We start from the raw sequence: 21,785 nt of genomic DNA on the forward strand, positions 1-21,785 counted from the left end.
GAAGTGGGTCTAAAAGTTATAATTTTTTCAAAATTTCGAAATTCCAGAAAATATATAAAATGTTTTTGTAACGCGTATTAAATTTTTTTTAATTATTAGATATTTCAATGAAAATTTTTTTAGAATATTTATCGATACACCTTAGATGTACTTTCAGTATTTTTTCTTATCTTTGTCTCAAAGCTATTGAGAATGGTGTGAAAAAAACGAAATGGTGCATTTTTCACCATAGATCCTATGGTGTACCATATAAGGACTCAAATATATGGTACTACTCAGTGGCGTTTCGTCCGCCTGTTCAAACTGTTCATAGGACAAGTAGATAAACTCAGAAAAAAAAATTAAAAAATATTTTTTTATTATTTCACATTTGTAGAATGGATGAGAGATTATCGAAGGTAATCAATTTGTAATTTTCATATTATCTCGAATATTCTTCTTTTCTTTTCTGTTTGGGTGAAACTTCTCCATCGTAAAAAATGTAATCTGATGGCTACACTTGACTGCACCATACAGGCCGCACGCAACACAACACTACGAAATAAACAGTACTGACTACCGGGTTCAAACCTTTCATCTAAATCCGTCATCCTTCAAACACTTTTCTGCATCTTCAAGTGCGACAGGTCAAACGCAGTCAGCTATGCATGAAGCGATCACTACTACTAATGCGTTAAAATGACATTGAAGGTTCAAAGCTTTCTACAGAACGGAGCCGATTGAAACGATAGAAAACACACATCCGTGCTGGAATCTTGTACGCCATGGCACAACTTTTTTTTGCACCCCTTCACTTGATCAGCTTCTAATTATGGATATATTTTTTTCCGTTCAATTTTTGTTTTATTGTTGAAAGATAGATAAACAAATAGTGTTATATAATGAATGGTAAAAATATTCTTTGTTTTACTTTTTCGGAGCTCGAAGAAACGTCCGAAATCCGTGTCTCTATCCCCCCTAATCTGATCGAATCAAATCCTATCGGATTGTACAAATGTTGCAACCTTGAAATGCAGAATGCAAAAGTTTATTTCGTTCGGATTGCGATATGTCAAACCCGATCGGGTTCCGTAATATGGGTTAATATTTAGTCCATGCATTGTTGCATGCATGTTTTTCGTGATGTTTCGTTTCTGTGATTTCGGTGATGTTCGACGTCTGTGGCGAATCTACTAATCCATGTGCATGGAAGATTAATCTTTTCTTTTAATTAATCAGCAGCATGAACTTTCCAGACAACTCAAAATAAGCGTATTACAAAAATTACCAGACATGAATGAAGAACAACATCATTGCAAGAAATAGGGCTCCAGAGATACGACTCTTGGAAGAATTTGTTGTTCGTTTCAATATTCAGAAATCCTTGGGAGTTCTCGAAAAAAAACCAAACAGTTTTGTCATCAAGAGCAAAAGCTGAATTTAACCCGCACATAAGTCTTAAAGTCGTGATTTTTAATACTACAAAAAATCCAACATTCTTTGTGTTATTGGGTGTCTTTAAACTGGCAGATTTAAGCCCACTATTACCGATTGGAATAAATTGGATCCTAGTTCATGTGCGTTACCTTCAGAATATACATTTCAGGAAAAAGGTTCAGTCATATGATAAAATTTGGATGTTTGACCGAACAGCACTCTCAGGCAGTTCAGAATACAAAACAAAACAAAACTACTATTTTTGATCTGTCCATGCGACAAAAAATCCATGGAATCCCAGATCACCTACGCTCCGATTCTATTCCGCCGATATTTTCGGCAGAATATGGGAAAGTTAGATCTGATAAAATGTTCTTTACTGACGGTTCATACATAAACGGGTCCACTGGCTTCGGCATCTTCAATGAAAATTCCAGTGCCTCTTTCAAACTCAAAGATCCTTGTACCGTGTATGTCGCTGAACTGGGTGCGATATTCTACGCACTGGGGATCATTGAAACATTGCCCATCAACCACTATTTTATTTTTTCAGACAGTCTCAGCTCAATAGAGGCAATCCGCTCAATGAAGGTTGATAAACGCTCATCTTATTTCTTAACTAGAATAAGACAACTATTGAGTGTTTTGGTCGAAAAATTATTCAAGATTACCTTAGCATGGGTTCCCTCTCATTGTTCGATTCCGGGAAATGAGAAAGCGGACTCGCTAGCTAAGGTGGGCGCTTTAGAAGGCACACTTTTTGAAAGGCAAATTGCTTATAATGAATTTTTCCACATTCCTCGTCAGTTACACGCTCGTAAGTTGGCAGCGCATGTGGAGTGGAGATGAGTTCGGTCGTTGGTTACACACGATTATCCCTAAGGTCTCGACGAGTGCATGGTTCAAGGGATTGAATGTAGGTCGTGATTTCATTCGCGTGATATCTCGGCTTATGTCCAATCACTACAACCTAAACGCGCATCTCTATCGCATTGGGCTCGCAGCAAACAATCTTTGTGATTGTGGCGATGGCTACCACGACATCGAGCATGTTGTCTGGTCGTGTATCCGGTTCCATACTGCTCGCTCTCAGCTCTCTAGAGCACTGAGCCGGGATATCTTAGGTAGCCGTGATCCTGATCTTCTGCTTCATCTATACCTGTTCCTCAGGAACGCCGATGTCAACGTTTAAAGATGTTTCCTTCGTTGTGTCCCCGTTTTATATCCCTCCTATCCGATCGATAAACTTTTACTTAGTCGCGGCAATACATACACACACTCTTTACAGATACACGGGCCAAAGGTTGTGCAATCCACTGATCATTCAACAAGAGCCAAAGGTTGTACCGCTCATGACAACTCTACATGAACTGATGATTGCGCCGGTTAGTGACCATTCTATCCTGGATTCCTCGAGTCGAGAAAGAAGCACCACGCTAGATATGAGGTACAGACTAGGGGGGCGTTGCTGATTAAGGGTCAGCTGCATCCCAATAGGAAGTATCCCGTGTCGGGCACACGTACAGAGCATTGGAGACAGCAACATCCGAATTACGAAAACACTTGTAATACTAACCTCGAGCCAACCGCGAGTAATCGGTTACGTATTACTAACATAGATAATAAGAAAAATTGTCAAAGTATTGAACTCCCGGCCCCGTGATTCTAACGCCATATGACCCTTGATAAAAATATATATTTTGGAAGAAAAAAAAAAACAAAACTAAATACAAAACAGATCTCATTCAATTTTGACTACTAACTTCAAAGTTTTACTTCAAAAAATACTTAACGTGTCCACGTGTACATTATCAAAATCCCGTCCCTCCTCACCGTGGACAAGCGTGGACATTTTCGTAACCCCTACCCTCCCAAAGTTGTCCACGTGGTATGTGGACAGACCCCTAGAAGTGATATCGTGTTTTTCAGAAGTATGAACGGACAGACCCTCAACTTTTTTGCTTTTGGTTCCAGTCAGCTTCTAAACAGTCCACATTTGGCGATTTGATTTCCATTTATAGACGCAGAGCATTCCTTGGGAATAGATTAAACAGACTTTTCCCAATTCATCTCACTCCCACTGGCAACTGCCCGTTTTACCCCACCAGTACAATTATTTCAATAATTTAAATTTTTCCACTCAAAAATACGTACATACTTAATATCGCTTCTCTGTTAACTCACAAACCATCAGCGAATTGAATTTTGATATTAAACCATTCAAAATGCTTAATATCGAAGCAGCTAAAATTACATCCTCATGCGGAATCATATGAGGGGCTTGGAATGCAAGGGGTGTAAGTGACTTGATCGATTTCTCTTCATCAATTTTTTCTTTAGTTAATAACTCAATTACAAAAACATTCCAATTTGAGTTTGCTATAGAATCCGATAGATGAGGTTTTGACCTATCTTCCACATTGTTAATTACAGCTGAGAATGAGTTTGCAGCTAAGTTATGACCAAAAGAGAGAGTCGATGTGGAGAAATCGATCAAATCACTTACACCCCTTTCATTCTAAGCCACTCATATATGATTTTCGGTTTTTATTTCCCTTTTTCACTTTTGATCAGTATTCATTGCCATAGTGTGGCTTCAATATAATAGAATAACATGTAGAAGGTGTTCTCATTAACAGAAATCGGAAATTGAAAATGTAAATATGCAGATCAACCACCTGTCCATATTACCCCCACTGTCCGTATTACCCGCGGTTCCCCTAAATATTTCTCAAATGAAGACAACGTCATCAAGTGTAAATTGAAATTTTTTTTATATATTTTCGATCGGACCCCTTTTCGGAGATTGAATTGTAAAATGAGATTGCATGAAATTGTACACCTTTTTTATGTGATTCCACTTCACTGCCGTTCTACGCATAGTTGTTCCATGTTCCAAAATCAGCAACTGAGAAAAACGCAATCAATGTTTTTTGGCATAATTGTCTACCAGAAGCTTTAGGTATTTCAGTTTATTAATACATCAGGTTTTTTATAAGCACTAAACTATTATTTAAAGAAATGTGTGAAGATCCCCTCATTTTAAATAAATCAAGCTTGATTACGTGCTTAAATTTCATGGTGGGACAGTTATGTCTACAATATCAACATGTAACATTTGAACTTGATGTCGTTTTCTGAAATACTGGGAACAAACAATACTTTTTTTGTGTTTTTTTCTGGAAGATTATAGATAAAAACATCGTGTTATGAAGAAAATTGTCAAAAAGTAACATGAGACAACTATGCGTAGAACGGGAGTTCAACTTTTAACGCTTTTACCACGAATCTTGCAATTGAAAATACCACTCAAGCCGAATTCCAGCCGGCCGGCCGGCCGGGAGGAACCGTACCCAACATTCCCGGATGAACGAAATCCAACACCAACAATTTCTGGAATGTCTACTCTTTTCCAACCTTTCTCACGAAAATCAAAAGAGACCCATCAATCGATTGCATGTTTATTTTCTCCCAGTAACTTCAGCCGAATCAAATCAAATGGAGTCATTTTTTCCCCTGTTGTAATCGCTAGAAAGTATACACATTTTTGCTTCTGCTTACTCACCGGCCATGTCAAATCGCGTCGCAACCACTACCACAGTATTCCTTCATACAACAATAACAAAAACAATAACAGCGGCTGCGGCTGACGGCAGTAGGATTCTACGCGATGACCGAAACGCGTTGCCAGTGGGGAAACGGAGATCCTTTCACAAACAAAAAAAAACTTGGCGTTGCTCTGTTTTTCTTTTTCACAGATTCTGCAAACTCCTGTTTCTTAATTGTTCGTAGTTCAGCTGCTTCCTTAACTGTGTTACTCCTTTATGCGATATATATTTTTTTCTTTGTGTTGTTATATTTGACTCGGAATGATGTGTGCGCGTATTGCAGCAGGTCACCACCACTACACTAAACCCGAACAAGAGAATATCAGCACTCACTCTCACTCTCTCGCTCGTTCTCTCTTTTTCTCATACCAGCACGCGCTTGTACGAAAGCAAAATAATTCCTTGCTGCACAGCCTTTCTTATTCTTTTTTTTTTCTTTAATTCCACCAGCAAACACTCATCAACTCCCTCTTATCAGTGATTATTTTTTCCGAATAGAACTTTGCTGCAAGAAACAAATGTTACACCACGGACGATTAATCTATGCTGCCTTTCTTCTCTCGCACGCACACCTGAACAAGGTCGCGCAAATAATTCACAACCAGTCCCCGCGGGTTAATCGAAGGAAAAATCTTTCCTCTCACTTCAACATGTGGTGCACTATCTTTTTCCCTTTCCACATGCATGACGTACGCGCGGGTATGTGTGTGTGAGTGTGTTTGATTTTTGCGAGATGTGTTGTCCGACTTGCGACAAGAAGTAGATCATGCAAAAAAAACAGCAAGAACAAAAACTAGCAGAGTTGTTCAGTGCGGTCAGACTCGATACGTAATATTTTTCCAATATTAATTTTCTCGTGAAAATAAAGCAAACTTGGGTACGACATTATTTGAAAATCATCACGATCAACTAGAATCGGTTTACTCCCTTTAGAATTAGAATTAAACGAATTTCGATGAGTGATAATAATTTGCGTAAACTATTTTGCATACATCACGAAACAGAAAGATCCAAAATTTTGCTGCGAACTTTATCCGTTTCTGACAGCACTGCTCTCGCAACTAAATTATATGCGTTCTGTTCCTTTCTCGCTCCGTCTCATTTGCACCAACTCCATCACACTCATACTGTGGAAAGGAGAAAAAAAAAGAACAAGAATCACACTACCACCAAAAATTCGCACTTTTCTTCCACTGAATGAACAAGGTAATGTTTTTTGCTCGCCTTCCGGAACCGCTTTTTGACCGACTCTGACTCCTTCACGTTCACAGTTTGGCGACTTATGCCTCCCGACTTTGCGTTTGTTTAGCAGGAAGGGAAAATCGAACAAAATTTGCCAGCCATCAATAACTGCTTCTTTTTCTTTTTGCACACACTTGCTTTTATACACACCGATGATTCCTTCTTGCCTGTCGCGAAAAATGCTTCAACCGCAGCACATTTTTTTCTGCTCTGTGGGTTTTCGCTTCCGACGGAAGGTAAAGGGAACAAGGATCGCGTGAGCCACCGAAGAAAATTCCAGCTGCTCTCGAGGCAGTGAAAAGAAAGAAAAATTAATCCTGAAAAATACGCAAACGAAACCGAAAACGATAGCAAATTATGCGCGACCAGCACACTGAATTTTTCGCAATATCCGATTTGCGATTCGCGAGAAGCACAACACTTCAAATATTGCTTTTCTGCTGCTTCAATACCGAGAGACAGCGACGACGACGACGACGAAGACGACGATTACCGCAATTTTTGCCTGACGACTGCTGCTGCCGCTGGACGGACGGACAGACGACGATTCATGCTGTCGAATCGCCTTCACTAACACACACAGAGCCACAACACACCAGAAAGCCGTATCACGCTGCAGCGATGTGTTGATGCCGTTCGAAGAACGGTCACACTTTTTTATGCGAAAATTCAACACACGCCATTCAACACACGCTAGCGCCACCACAGAGATGACGGCGGCCGATGAGTGAACGTCGCCCGCCCGAAATCGTCTGTTGGGAAAATGACAGCGGCGAACTTTTTAGACGAGTTTCAAATCGTGGACACGAGTTAGACAGGTCGAGGGGGTGACGCACTGCTGTTGCGGATTTGATATGACCGTTTTGTTTGAAGATTTTTGTTGGATTCCTGGATTCCTGGATTTTGACGTAGGATTTGAGGGGCAACATATGAAAAACAAAAATCGATCAAATCGTGTAAAATGTCCGAATTCAAACGCATATTGCTCTGTCATTTCATGATGGATTGATGAGATTTTTGCGTCAACCGATTTCGGTACATCATGACATTAAATAAAATAAAAATCAGTTCTCATACCCCCATCGGAAGAAACAGTCTTGCCTGTTTATCTGTGAACGAAACTCCGCTTCCGTGAATGGAAGCATAACTATATCTCAAGAAACTAACTATCGAACAATTGAAAAATCTTAAATACCGCGTCCTGATTGGTCGAAACCGAAGATACAAGCTTCTTCTTGTACAGTAAGTTACCTCTAATTCGACATCCAATTGGACAGACCTGTAATGCGACATGAATCATTGAAAATTTTCGTCTTTAATTGGACATTTTTGTAAACATCGAGTTTTTGGGACACAAATTGTAGTCCCAGATTGAAAGTCGATACTGTACCACTGTCAGCGCTAATGTCTAATTACAGGAAAATCTGTTTTTGTGCGGTTGCTTTTTGTGCGATTTCTCATTTGTGTGACTGCTTAGATGGGATCGTATTATTTGAGCGATTAGTTTGTGTGATTCAAGATCCGATGTCATAAAAGAATCGCTCAGAAAGAGTCGCACAAACGACGAATCACGCGAAAAGGGACCACCCAAAAACAGGTTTGCCTGTACAGGTCATAATCGCCTCTAATGGGACACTGAGTGGTGCCTCGGTATGCCGGATTAGAGGTAAATTACTGTACTCACAATTATTGCTCGGTCATTTCCTGATAGAGTATCGTATCAATCGATCTCGGCACACCATAAGCACTGCATCATCTGTTTTTGTCTCGATTTTTGAGGCAACAGTGCACAGTCGGGAGGCTGACAGTTCTGAGAACGGACAAGGGGACCAAATATGTCAATTCATCCTTTAGATGCAGTATGGCGAAATATGGAGTGTGTCTCAAAAAGATTCCAACGTGTCAGACGTGGTTCACACGGTTTGAAAGTGGTAATTTCAACTTCGAAGACGAAGAGCGTTCCAGACCACCAAAAATGTTTGAAGATGAAGAATTGGAGGCTTCACTCGATCAAGATCCGTCACAAACGCAACAAGATCTTGCAGATACACTTGAAGTAGCTCAGCAAACCATATCCGATCAAAATGGGAATGATGAGAAAGATAGGACATTGGGTACCGTATGAATTGAAGCCACGAGACGTCGAACACCATTTTCCACGTGCGAACAACTGCTCCAACGGCATAAAAGAAAGAGTTTTTTGCATAGAATCGTTACTGGCGATGAACAGTGGGTCCATTACGACCATCCTAAACGTCGGGCAACGTATGGATACCCCGGCCATGCATCAAAATCGACGACCGCGCGGAATAATCACTGCCAGAAGGTTATGCTGTCTATTTGGTGGGAGCAGATGGGTGTGGTGTACTATGAGTTGCTGAAACCAAATGAAACCATTACGGGGGACCTCTACCGACGACAATTGATGCGTTTGAGTCATGCACTGAAGGAAAAATGACCACAATACGACACGTTAGTGTTATTGTGCAGCACCACAATGATCGGCCGCATGTCGCGAAACTGGTCTAAACATACTTGGAAACGCTGAAATGGGAGGTCCTATCCCATCCGTCGTATTCTCCAGACATTGCTCCGTCCGATTACTACTTTTTTCGATCGATGCAACATGGCCTGGTTGATCAACACTTCTCCAATTTTGATGAAGTCAAAAATTGGATCGATTCGTAGTTAGCCAACAAACCGGCCGAAAATGTTCTCACTAGCGATGGGCAATACTTTGAATATTAATTTTGTAACCATTTTTGCAGAATAAAGCATTAATTTTTGAAAAAAAACGAAGAAACTTACCAGTAACTTACCGGTACTCCTATTACCATTCATCATCAAAGAAAGCATTACTCGATCGTTAATCGTTCAAGTAGTGCTCAATTATTTGGCGAATCCTCAAGGGTACGGTAAGAAACAGAGAGCGCCACATAAATCGAAGCTCTCTGACCGGAATAAGCGGGAAACAGTACCTCATGCAAATAAACCAATCTTTGAATCGAAATGTTTTCCGGAAGACAACCCATGAAGTTTTTGTAAAAAATCTTTACATAAAGAGTGCTAAAGGTTAGAGCTCCTAATCTTATACCGTCTCACATCAAAAGAGTTTTGCCAAAGCTCACATGATCCAACAGTGGGAAGTGACAAAGAATGTTTTCAAAAGAATACATTTTGCTATACCTAACGAAAAGATCTTCAATGTAAGACGGCTTTATTTTTACTTTTGACTTTGCTAGGTTATCTTCAGTGACGAAAAAAAGTTTAATTTGGGTGGTTCTGATCAACCAACGAGTATATTTCAACAGTTTCAACAGTATATTTCAACCAGGAACTTTGGTGGAGGACTAGAAGGGACTCTATATGAAAATATTTGTTAGGGTATTTTTGTTTTACACTGAGTCAAAATTTTGCTAACCCAGTCAAACAATCCAGATTTTTCCAAAGCTGGTTTTGGAATTCCAATCTGCCTTTCTAATGCTGAATACAAATAAAATTATTATTTTAACTAATAACTCATAACTCAGCCATTCCATGCCAAACTGATATAGTGGATCTCAGATTTCCGTGAAAAGTGGAAGTTTTGTTACTTTTTGGAAAACATTAGACCCATATTTGGGTGGTCCGAAAAATCAATGTCTTCCCCATTTTTCCAGAAATGTTGAAAAAAAAAACAACAATTCATTACTGTTGAACTAGTGAGCCCGATATATCTATATAACAAAAAAAATTCAAAAAGCGTCCATGGTCTCGAGACCATGTTAACTATGGAAAACTGATTGTATTTGTTTTCCATAGTTAACATGGTCTCGAGATAATAACGAAAACAAAATGTAATTTTTTCGCTAGTACTATACATTTTCAGATAAGACTACCTAATTGGCTCCAATTTGATTTGTGGATCATCGGAATCGGTCCAGTAGATCAAAAGTTACGAACTTTTTAAAAAAGTCATTCTTGGGGAAAAGACGAAAAAATTGATTTTTCGGACTACCCTTAAATGGTAATAGGAACCCTAATGAAAAAAAAAATATGGGTCTAATATTTTGTGATAAGGAACAAAACTTCCACTTTTCACTAAAATTCAAGAACCACTATATTGGTTTGGCATAGAATGGCTGAATTACTATAATAGTATTCATTGATCGAGTACAATAATCAGTGTAGTAACTAACAATACAAAAAAAATCGAATTTGTATGATTCCCATCCACGGCTTTTATCGCAAAAACGAAACTCTGGGGTAACATTGCGCATTTCGAAACGAGTAACTCGTTTCGAGATAATTCAAACTCGAATCGAATTGATTTTAGTATTATGTATCTTTTTCGAGTTAATATTTTCAGTGTACTAGATTTCGAGCAAAATTTGTCTCGAAGAGAAATGTCAAATTTTTGGGTTTGTAAACAAAGCAAACTTCAGGCTATTGCAAATATCAATGCCGAAAAACAAATTTAATTTGATTTTATATTAGAATTGTGATTGAAAAGAGAAGATCGCGAAATGTTTTTTGACGACAGCGAAAGTGAAGAAGAGAGCACGCTTATTCCACAAAGGCGGGAGTTGAGGGATAAAAGTAATCCTCTTTCGCTAAGTGAAAATGGGTGAGTTTTTCTTATATACGATTCAGATATAAATGATAATAATTATTCTTTTGTTTCAAGGTTTCGGCAGTATATCAGACTTAATATAAATATATATTAATTAATATAAAATTATTAATAAATATTTCGGATACAACCGTGTTCCAAACAACTTTCAGAAGTACTGCTACTCCTGCAGCTTTGAAATTAGCGGGCGTTTTGAAGTTTCTGGCTTCTGGTCGTGCCAAATTAATGTAACGAAGGAGAAAACTTTTTACTTGGTATGGCTCAATCAACAGTTTCATCAGTGTTCAATGAAATGATAGCACTTCTGCAAAGAAGCTTATGCGAAAAATGGATCAAATTGGATACAACATCGTTTAATGAAATAATGCAATATTTCTTCGACAAATTCAAGATACTGGGTGAATTGATGGTACTCATATACCCCTTCTAAGGTTTACGAAAAATAAACAAATGTACTACAAATGTGACGCTTGTTGTATTTCTATGTGATTCCATAGTGCTGAAATAAAAGTATTGTATTCATACTCACATACTTGTACAAATAGATGTCAAAACTAAAGGAAATGCAATTGAAATTATCTTTGATGTAAGGTTTAGTATTAAAATCAACGTTTGACTAACATTTTTCCATACGACGATCAACCATTTCTTGTTCTAGTTTCGAGTTAAAAAATGCTCGAATACAATGTTACGTAATGTCAAACTTTGCTCGAAACTCTACTACTGCCTTATTCATTTCGCTCGTTTCGAGCTCGCTTCGGAATTTATAATGGCAAAAATGGTCGAAACGAACGAAAATCACTCGTTTGAAATACGAAATGCCACCCCTGGTTATCACTTACCTCCACTGGTACTGCTGATGAACTGCTTCTTGGTTCCATTGACCGCGGTGTTGATCATATAGCTGATCTTGTTCAAGCTGGACTGTCGTATCACAGATCGGGACTCGTTTGCGGGTGGTGAATTGGGACTGTGCGGTGGACTTGACCCTCCGCCTCCAGCAATGTATTCTCCCCCGCCGCCACCTGGTATGCTGATCGGACTCGTGGTGACCGTTGAGCGTCCCCATCGGCCAAGCGATGGTGCACTTTGTCTTATGCTAGTTTGAACTTTAGCTGTGGGCGAGGCGCAAGCAAAGATATTCCATTGTAATTAGCTGTGTAGAGCACAATATAATCAAAATTAGGTTCATATATCATCACACAAAATTGCAAATAACAGATGTGAGCAGAATATGATTACGATAAGCCCAAAAAAAAACTACAGAGCACACTTTCAAAGATCGACGCCACACAATCTTCATACGAGGTTGGCTTCATCTGATTGCTTCGAGTATTTGTTTTAACTGCTGTTTATGTTCATATTTTACGAACCCATTACCCCAGCGGATACCATACCGTGATTAGTAATTGCCTTATCGAGACGGTTTTGGTGCGATGGTACTCTCCTGATTGGTTCTCACTCCCTCACGCAACCAGCCGCAAAAGTAAACAATGTGTCCGATTCGGGGAAACCCGTGGTGGCGCACCGGAATTGATGCTAGTCCATATTGTTGAAATTATAAATGGCAGCGCGTAAATAATATCCGTGTGGGTTGTGTGTATCGACTTGCTGCTGGCAATGACCTAATTCTTGTTTTTGCTTTTTTAGTTCCATCATCTTACAGCGTGGGAAAGATAAGAGAAACCGTTCGTGTAGTCTCATTCAGAATGGTTCATTAAAAGTTTTTTTTTGCTCTTCACTCGTGAATATCAGAACAAAGCAGCATGAAATTACACTACAGAAGCGGAAACTGTCGATTGGTTCTGCTGCGGTGCTGCGTTCTGTTTTCCATGTTCTGTTTTGCCTACTTCAATTTTTTTGCACTATTCTATGCCTTCAACACATATATTGGAATCGTCGGAAAGTAATTTATTTCGTTTTAACCAGAGGACTTTAGCTTTAGTTTACTTTGTGTGACAACTTACATAGCAAAGCTCGTTTGAGAAGAAATTTGTTCGATTTGGTCCATTTTGGTACTTTCCACTCCCTGGATCACATCCATATGATCCTGCAGATCGAACACCTCTCAGACAATTGTTTGTTCCAGATTCTCATTTTGACGTAGGACTACGTCTTTCATTTCTATACTGGGGTTTCGGAAACGAGAGCGTTACGCCGGGCCAACAAGATTGTGAGCGTTAATACCTCCTAACCAACTGAACGAAATGGTATGATAACGACTTCATTGGAAAGATAAAATACCTACGCATTATATGTTGGTTACTTATTGATCCAAAAGCTAGTTTCAATAGCTCAAAGTTTGCTTCTAAAGCAAGCTCTTGAAATCATAACAATCTAGCTCATTGATGATGATTGCTTTGGTGGTGATCGGAACTCCCGAACACGAACTGTTCCTTCGTAGTCCGATCCGATCGATAAAATCTAATCAAATTTTGACGTAGGACTACGTCTTTCTTTACTATACCGGGGTGTAAAATCAAAGTTTCGAAAACGAAAGCGTTACGCCGGAGACCGAGATTTTGAGCATTAATAGCTCCTAAACAACTGAACGAAATGGTATGAGAAACACTTCATTCGAAAGATAAAATGTCTACGCGTTATATACTTGTAAACTTTTTATCCAAAAACTTGTTTCAATAGCCTTAAAATTGCTTTCAAAACAGGCTATTGAAATCACCAATCGGTATATAAGCGAGCGCCGCTCGGAAATCCACTCAGTTGTAATTAAACAGCGATTGGAGCAGGTTGTCGCTGCTGTGGTGAAGCTAACTTCGTTCATCATGAAAGCGCTGATGAACGGTGTCACCAAGTGCCTGTTTGTGCATCTTAGACCAGAAGGGAATCCATCAGGAGAAGAGTGATGCCACTGCAAAGGCGACCAAGAGAGTATCAGCATCGAAAAACAGTTCCGCTTGAGGCATCGGAAGCACATACACACATACTCTTTTCATTTGGTTGCTATTCAACATCGAGAAGATTCCAGAAAGATGTAATCGTTGCTGAAAAATAATGTGCCAGTTACTCTTGGAATCGGAAAATACATTCAAGCGAAAGAGTTTATTTTAATGTTTTCTATCCATATAATACTGCGACCAAATACATTTGGTTTTGTGATTTTTCTATCAAGTGCGATCAACGTAAGACCACGTCTTTCGGCAATTGTTTAGAGGTGCAATGAATCTTAAGAAAGAATCCCCGCTCTAGGCGCACTGGCAAACGATGTTTACTCAACAATTTCTCAAACTAGAAATGGGTGTTGTGAGAAAGGATGAGTGAAAGCAAAATTTGATGCAACAGATATTCAGTCTATTGGAAATGGAATACAAATTATATCACAATACTGTATTATGTATTATACAACTTTTGTGTGATTGCGGCTTTTGCTGAATATTGTGCCTCCAACGTAACGCTCTCGTTTTCGAAGTTCCCCAAATACTCATTTATTCATTCATTCAGAATTGATTCAGATGCAACTAAAAACAAATGATCACTAAATCAACGGTAGTCCTACGTCACCCTCGCGGTTATACCACAGATATAACCCATTTCCTGTTTTTTTTTTAGTTACCTATTTTTCACGGAAGAAATTATAATGTAGTATTTTTCATTTATGATGTCACATTTACAAATAAATTCCACTTCAAATTAGTGCGGTCTTCTCGATCCCCTTCAATTGAACCTAGCGCGGTCGTCTCGATCCGCTTTTAATTAAACCTGGCGCAGTCGTCTCGATCCGGTTTCAGTTGAACCTGGCGTGGCCATCTCGATCCGCTTTCAATTGAACCTAGCAAGGTTGTCTCGATTCGCTTTCAATTGAACCTTGCGCGGTCGTCTCGATCCGCTTTTAATTCAACCCAGCGAGGTTGTCTTGATCCATTTCCAATTGACGCTTCCTAACGCATTTGTCAATATCTGCTTTCATTTGAACCTAACGCGGTCATCTCGATCCGCTTTCAATTGAATCCAGCGCACTCATCAGGAGTCGCTTCCTTTCTTATCCATCGCGGAAAAAAAGTTCATCGTTCCCATCTATCGTGTGATATGTGGGAGTCACATATTCCATAAATCCAACAAGCAAATTAAAAAAAAACATCATTCGCGTAGATTTTTTGTATCGTACACGGAAATCACTCACTCATATAAAATAGCGTGCAATGTTGTGTTCAGAAACTCTGAAAAACTTGTGAATTTTGTTGATAGAGCAATTCCAAATGAAATCGTCAAATGACAAAACATGAGTATTTTTGATTCGAATGATTGTATTCCGCCTGGGTTGGAGGAAATATGAATTTTCTCCAGCAATTAGGAATTTTTTGACTCAAGTGTAACTTTTGAAAAAAGCGTATCGATTTTAGCGAGGAATTTTTGAAAATTTATACCTCAAAAACTATGAGTCGTATCGAAATAGTGTCTTAGAAAGAGTTATAGAGTATTGATGTCTAAAAGTGAAAAATATTCATTGGGAAAAAAATAGTACTCTTTTTATTTTATTTGGAAAAAAAAAATAATTTGCGATATACAAAATATGTATTTTTTTTCATATAAAATAGAAGTCATTTAAAAAATTTAAAAATGAAAGTCCAAGGTGGTGAAACTTTTTTTGACGAGCTTTGTTGAACATCGAATTTTTATGTATTTTCGAAACTTAGAATTTTTGTATGTTAACAATCATTTTTAGTCACAAATTATGAAACCTGATGTGATTTAAAACAAAAAAGTACATTATCCTTCGAAGAGCAACCATTCTCGGGATATTTTCAAAAATGTTCCCAATTTATTGCTTTTTTATAGTTAATAGGTCCTTTTAATAGTTTGTCGTGTTATACCGTCAAGTTCAATTTCATGGATTTGCTTATAATTGCCAACAACTTTTCCAAATGCATAATTATGGTAAAAATATAAATATATGTTTAGGAGTTACGTTGAAAAACATTTGAAGACGTGTGGGTTAATACATAACATAGCAATATTAAACAAATCTTTGTTTCATCTCATCTCATCTGCTTTTAGAAGGAGATTGATAATGATCTTTTTAATTTTAAATCACATTAGGATTCATAATTTGTGGCTAAAAATGATTGTTAACATAAAAAAATTCGAAGTTTCGAAAATTCATAAAAATTCGATGTTCTACAAAGCTCGTCAAAAATAGTTTTACCACCTTGGACTTTTATTTTTAAATTTTCTAAATTACTTCTATATTATATGAAAAAAATACATATTTTGTATATAGCAAATTTTTTTTTGCAACTTATTTTTTTAATTCTCTAAGTAACTTCTTTTTTTTATCCCATTTATTTATTTTAGGCTCATTAGCATTTTAGCTGTAACAGAGCCGAATTTTAATCGTGTACATGTCACATGGTTATCACATCTATAATTAGCACATTACATAGTTGCTATTTTTCGGCGTAAGAGTTTCCTTCTATACCATTGCATATGGTACATTTACAAAGTAGCCATTTAGGCGTAAGAGTATTCTTTCTGTTCTTCCATTATCCAGTTAGACCACAGAACAGCGGAGACAGTTGATTGATCATTGTTGAGTTATTTATAGAACAGCAGCCCGATGTGTCTTGCAGAGCAGAGCAGTTGTATGGATGAATCGATCTTATTTCGACCGTGGATCTATCTCCATCGCTGATGATTATTGCGTGGACGTAGCTATTCTGTAACAACACAAAGATGGTCAATGAGGGCCCTGAGTTTCGAACTCACGATCGATCGCTTACTGAGCGAACGCGCAACCAATGTGGCTACGAAGACCCCCAAGTAACTTCTATTTTGTATGAAAAAATAAAAAAAATACCTATTTTAGATATTGCAAATTAAAGTTTTTTTTGTTAATAAAAAAGCGTACTATTTTTTTTCTCGGTGTATATTTTCCAACGTTTAAACATCAATACTCTATAACTCTATTTCGCTACGACCCATATTTTTTGAGATATAATTTATCAAAGATTTCTCTCACTAAAATCGATACGCCCTTTTCAAAACATACACTTGAGTCAAAAAATTCCCAATTGCTGTGGAAAACTCATATTTCCTCCGACTCAAATGGAATACAAACTGTCATTCGAATCAAAAATACTCATGTTTTGTCATTCGTCGATTTCATTTGGAATTGCACTATAGACAAATCGTCTCTATTTTCTCAAAAAAGTCTTTAAATGTCAGCCGAATCACACCATAGATTGGCGGATGCAATAAATCGAAACAGCACGCAATTCCCTCGAAAAGAAACCAGAACCAACCGTCCCTGACAATTGGCCTTCCCGAACCGACAAAAATCCGAGTGACCTTAGGCAGGCTATCATCGCCATTCTGTATTTTCGAGTTGAAATTTTATCTCTGTTTACTTTGCCGCACGATTCGGTCGAGCGGATGAGCCGAAGGAGGCCAACAAGCAAGCGCACAATTGCCGTCACCAGGCTGCTGCGCTACTATCACTTTCCGCCAAGTCAAGTGTGTCGTCGTTCTACGCGCGCTCGTAAATTAAGCCATAAGCTTTCGCGCATCCGTGCTAACAAATCGGATGCCTGTTCCGAAACCGATTCGTCTGCGCGAAGGATGAGGCCGGCCGCCACGGAGTGTTAAGTATGGAATAGAGTAAACTCAATTGACTCAGACCCTTTCATTAATTAACTCTCCAGCTCGTCTCAACGTGAGGTTTACTACAGCCTTTAGATAAGTGGTAAATCTCATTCATTGAAACGAGAGCACAAGAAAAACAAACTTTTTTTTTATCGCCAAAAAAGTCGCCATGAATGACGCATTTGTTGCTCACTGAACACTGAGACGGTTGTGAATTGTTTATGACAACAACAAGAGTTGACAGTCGGAGAAACATTCAATTGTCGACTGGAAACGGATTTTTTTCTTCAACAACGATAAACTGGATTCAGGCGATAACGAACCGGTCTGATCCACAGATGATTGGAACAATCTGTGATTCACGGATGAGTAAGCGGATTCAGTTCATCGCCAAGAGGATCATTCCGGTGTGCTGTTGTTTGTTTGTTTGTTGATCATTTTCGGCTCTCCGTGAAGCGATGCGTATTTGTCAACGATTCTCAGTATCTGCCACTATGGAGTGGATTTGTGGAAGGTAAATAGAAGCTCATTTTACAGAGAATGTGTTTCGACAGACTGATATGTGAATATCAGCCTTCCGTGTTGCACATAAAACTCTGCGTACGAGATGAACATGTTCCCGCTGTTTTCGCAGTTTTGTGCTTGCACATAAACACGATTCTTTCGTATCTGTGTTTGAACATGTGACATGTGTGCATTCGTAGTATACACACCACCACCACTGTTGTGTGTTGGCCTTGAAAAAATGCATCCCTATTTTGACAATGGGTGCTTCGTCTGAAATGTTGGGCAAACAAAATACACCTCTTCATCTGTTCTAAAGAAAATAAGCGTCAATTGACATCGGAGTTCTCCACGGTATTACGGTATTACGTAAAGAAAAACAAAGCAGTTTTCATACAGTGTCCACTTTATAAAAAAATGAGCTCTCGAAAATCATTTATCCCTCATTCTTTTTATCCCAGAACTAACTCTCATTTCCATTCTCATCAGCCAAAAAAATCTTCCATCCCGAGCGTGTCTTTTCAATTTCTATTCATCTTTGTCTATTTTTTTTCAAGAAATTCAATATATTCCTGTTTATCCTCCTGTCTATTCCATTTTCTTCATCCCGCATTTATTCTAAGCAAGCGCTTCCAACACATTTTAGAAAAAAAACGCATCCCCAGAACAATCGCTCCCCCTGAAAATCAAATTATAAACTACCGCAAATTCAAATGTGCAAGATAAATCATATTTTTTTTTCAAAAAAAATGTTGCTCTTTCAACTTTAAATTTAACTTTGAACTCTCTAATCTTCATCTTCTACTCTCTACTCTCTTCATTTTCTATTTTCTACTCTCTTCTCTCTACTCTCTTTTCTTTACTCTCTACTCTCTACTCTTCATTTTCTACTCTCTGCCCTCTTCTCTCTACTCTTTACTATCTAATCTCTACTCTGTACTCTCTACTTTTCATTTTGTACTCTCTATTCTCTACTCTCTACTCTGTACTCTCTACTCTCTACTTCCTACTTCCTATTTACTCTCTACTTTCCACTCTCTACTCTCTAGTTTTCTTTTTCTACTCTCTACTCTTTACTCTTTACTCTTCATTTTCTACTTATTCTCTTTGTTCTCTACTCTCACTCCATACTCTTCTCTTTACTCTTACTCTTACTTTACTCTCTACTCTTTATTCACTACTTTCTACTCTCTACTCTTCACTTTACTTTTACTCTTACTTTACTCTCTACTCTCTATTCTCTACCTTCTACTCTCTATTCTCTACACTCTACTCTCTACTCTCTACTCTCTCTACTTTCTTCTCTCTTCTATCTTTTCTTTTCATTCTTCTCTCTTTTTCTTCTCCTTTCTCTTTTCTCTCTTTTCACTTCTCTCTTCTCTCTCTTTTCTACTCTTCTCTCTCCTCTCTTCTCTCTCTCCTCTCTTTTCTCTCCTCTCTCCTCTCTTCTCTCTTCTCTTTTCACTCTCTCCTCACTCTCTACTCTCTACTCTCTACTCTCTACTCTCTACTCCCTACTCTCTACTCTCTACTCTCTACTCTCTACTCTCTACTCTCTATTTTCTACTCTCTACTTTCTTCTTTTTTCTCTTTTTCCTCTCTTTTCTATTCTTTCTTCTCTCTTCTTTCTTCACTCTTCTCTCTTCTCTCTTCTCTCTTCTCACTTCTCTCTTCTCTCTTCTCTCTTCTCTCTTCTCTCTTCTCTCTTCTCTCTTCTCTCTTCTCTCCTCTCTTCTCTCTTCTCTCTTCTTTTTTCTGTCTTCTCTCTTCTCTCTTCTCTCTTATCTATTCTCTATTCTCTCTTCTCTCTTCTCTCTTCTCTCTTCGCTCTTCTCTCTTCGCTCTTCTCTCTTCTCTCTTCGCTCTTCTCTCTTCTCTCTTCTCTCTTCTCTCTTGTCTCCACTCTCTTCTCTCTTGTCTCCACTCTCTTCTCTCTTGTCTCCACTCTCTTCTCTCTTGTCTCCACTCTCTTCTCTCTTGTCTCCACTCTCTTCTCCATTGTCTCCACTCTCTTCCCTCTTGTCTCCACTCTCTTCTCTCTTGTCTCCACTCTCTTCTCTCTTGTCTCCACTCTCTTCTCTCTACTCTGTATTCTCTTCTCTCTACTCTCTACTCTCTACATTCGTATGCACACACGCAGACGCACACGCACGCACAAACACATCGCAGCTGCCCACTGCTAACTTTCTCTCTATCTGTTTTAGTTTACATTCTCTTTGTTTATTTTTTTTCAGCAATTTTATTTATAGCGAGATTTGGCCAGCATTTGTATGACGCCGCCCCGCTGTGCAGTCGGTGCCCCAGATTGAGACTTACAGATTTGACTTACAGGGAAAACATTTGATTTTGTGAAGACATTGGGCCTGATCACGAACGTCACTTCACGATGAAAACGATATGAAGTGCATTTTGTTTTCACCGTGAAGTGACGTACACCTCTCAGGTGTACCAGGCCCATTATGAAATATGTGAAGACATTTCAGTATGGTAACGTACGTGGGTTCTTGACAGATATTATTTCCATGAATTTCTAACTATATTCAATCAATCAACGGAGTATCAAGCCAATCATCATTTCTAAACTCATCAAATTTAGGGGCTGTCCACATACCACGTGGACAACTTTAGGGGGGGTAGGGGTTACGAAAATGTCCACGCTTGTCCACGGTAAGGGAGGAGGGGGTGTTGATATTGTCCACGTGGAAACGTTAAGTATTTTTCAAAGTAGAACATTCAAGTTAGAAGTCAAAATTGAATGAGATCTGTTTTGTATTTACACGATTTTTTGAACTTCACGCCCGCCCTGAGTGCTCAGTATTCATCAATAAAAATACTGAACTGCCTGAGAGTGCTGCTCGGTCAAACATCCATATTTTTTCATATGACTGAACCTCTTTCCTGAAATGAATATTCTGAAGGCAACGCACATGAACTAGGATCCAATTTATTCCAACCGGTAATAGAGGGCATGGGGCAATGCATGGACTACATATGAACCCATATTACGGAACCCGATCGGATTTGACAAATCGCAATCCGAACGAAATAAACTTTTGCATTCTGCATTTCAAGGTTACAATATTTGTACAATCCGATAGGATTTGATTCGATCAGATTAAGGGGGATAGAGACACGAATTTCGGACGTTTGTTCGAGGTCCGAAAAAGTAAAACAAAGAATATTTTTACCATCCATTATATCACTATTTGTTATATCAATAAAACAAAAATTGAACGGAAAAATATATATCCATAATTAGAAGCTGATCGAGTGAGGGGGTTCAAAAAAAAGTTGTGCCATGGCGTACAAGATTCCAGCACTTCTGGATCTCTGAAACAAACAAATCGAACAGATTCTGAATCAGTAAAGATGCCACTATCGTATGAACCTCGGACAAGTCAAAAACGTGTTTTTTGATAAAATGGCGGAAATTTGAACTGATTCTGAATCAGTAAAGATGCCACTATCGTATGAACCTCGGACAAGTCAAAAATGTGTTTTTTGATAAAATGGCGGAAATTTGAAGGAAAAAAATACTGTTAAAAACTTTTTTTTTCAAGTTTCTTGTTTTTTTTAAATAGTAAAGTTACGAAATTATGATTTTTTATAGGTTCATGCGATAGAAAAATACATTCTTCTACTTCTTCTTCAATGGCACGAACTTCGCCGTCTCAACGTAGTATTACTTGCGTCATTTTTATTAGTACTTAGTTGAGATTTCTATGCCAAATAACACGCCTTGAATGCATTCTGAGTGGTAAGCTCTAGAATACGCGTGATCACAGTGCAAGTTGCAAGAAAGATAC

General features: G+C 38.4%; 1 protein-coding gene across 9 annotated transcripts in view; it reads right to left on the reverse strand.

Annotated features, from left to right (window-relative positions):
* Nucleotides 1-21,785, reverse strand: part of LOC129763581 (protein phosphatase PP2A 55 kDa regulatory subunit) — a 99,158-nt gene that overhangs the window by 49,677 nt on the left and 27,696 nt on the right. For 2 of the 9 annotated variants that reach the window (XM_055762791.1, XM_055762792.1), the window contains exon 3: nucleotides 11,721-11,993. In XM_055762791.1, the coding sequence (XP_055618766.1) occupies nucleotides 11,721-11,993 (273 nt within the window). Of the gene's footprint in view, nucleotides 1-4,981; nucleotides 5,530-6,191; nucleotides 6,872-11,720; nucleotides 11,994-21,785 lie in introns of those variants that run through there. The other 7 variants (XM_055762798.1, XM_055762799.1, XM_055762795.1 and 4 more) reach the window with 7 other exon arrangements.

Source organism: Toxorhynchites rutilus, chromosome 1, assembly GCF_029784135.1.
Source record: "Toxorhynchites rutilus septentrionalis strain SRP chromosome 1, ASM2978413v1, whole genome shotgun sequence".
In the NCBI taxonomy this organism is placed as follows: domain Eukaryota; kingdom Metazoa; phylum Arthropoda; class Insecta; order Diptera; family Culicidae; genus Toxorhynchites; species Toxorhynchites rutilus.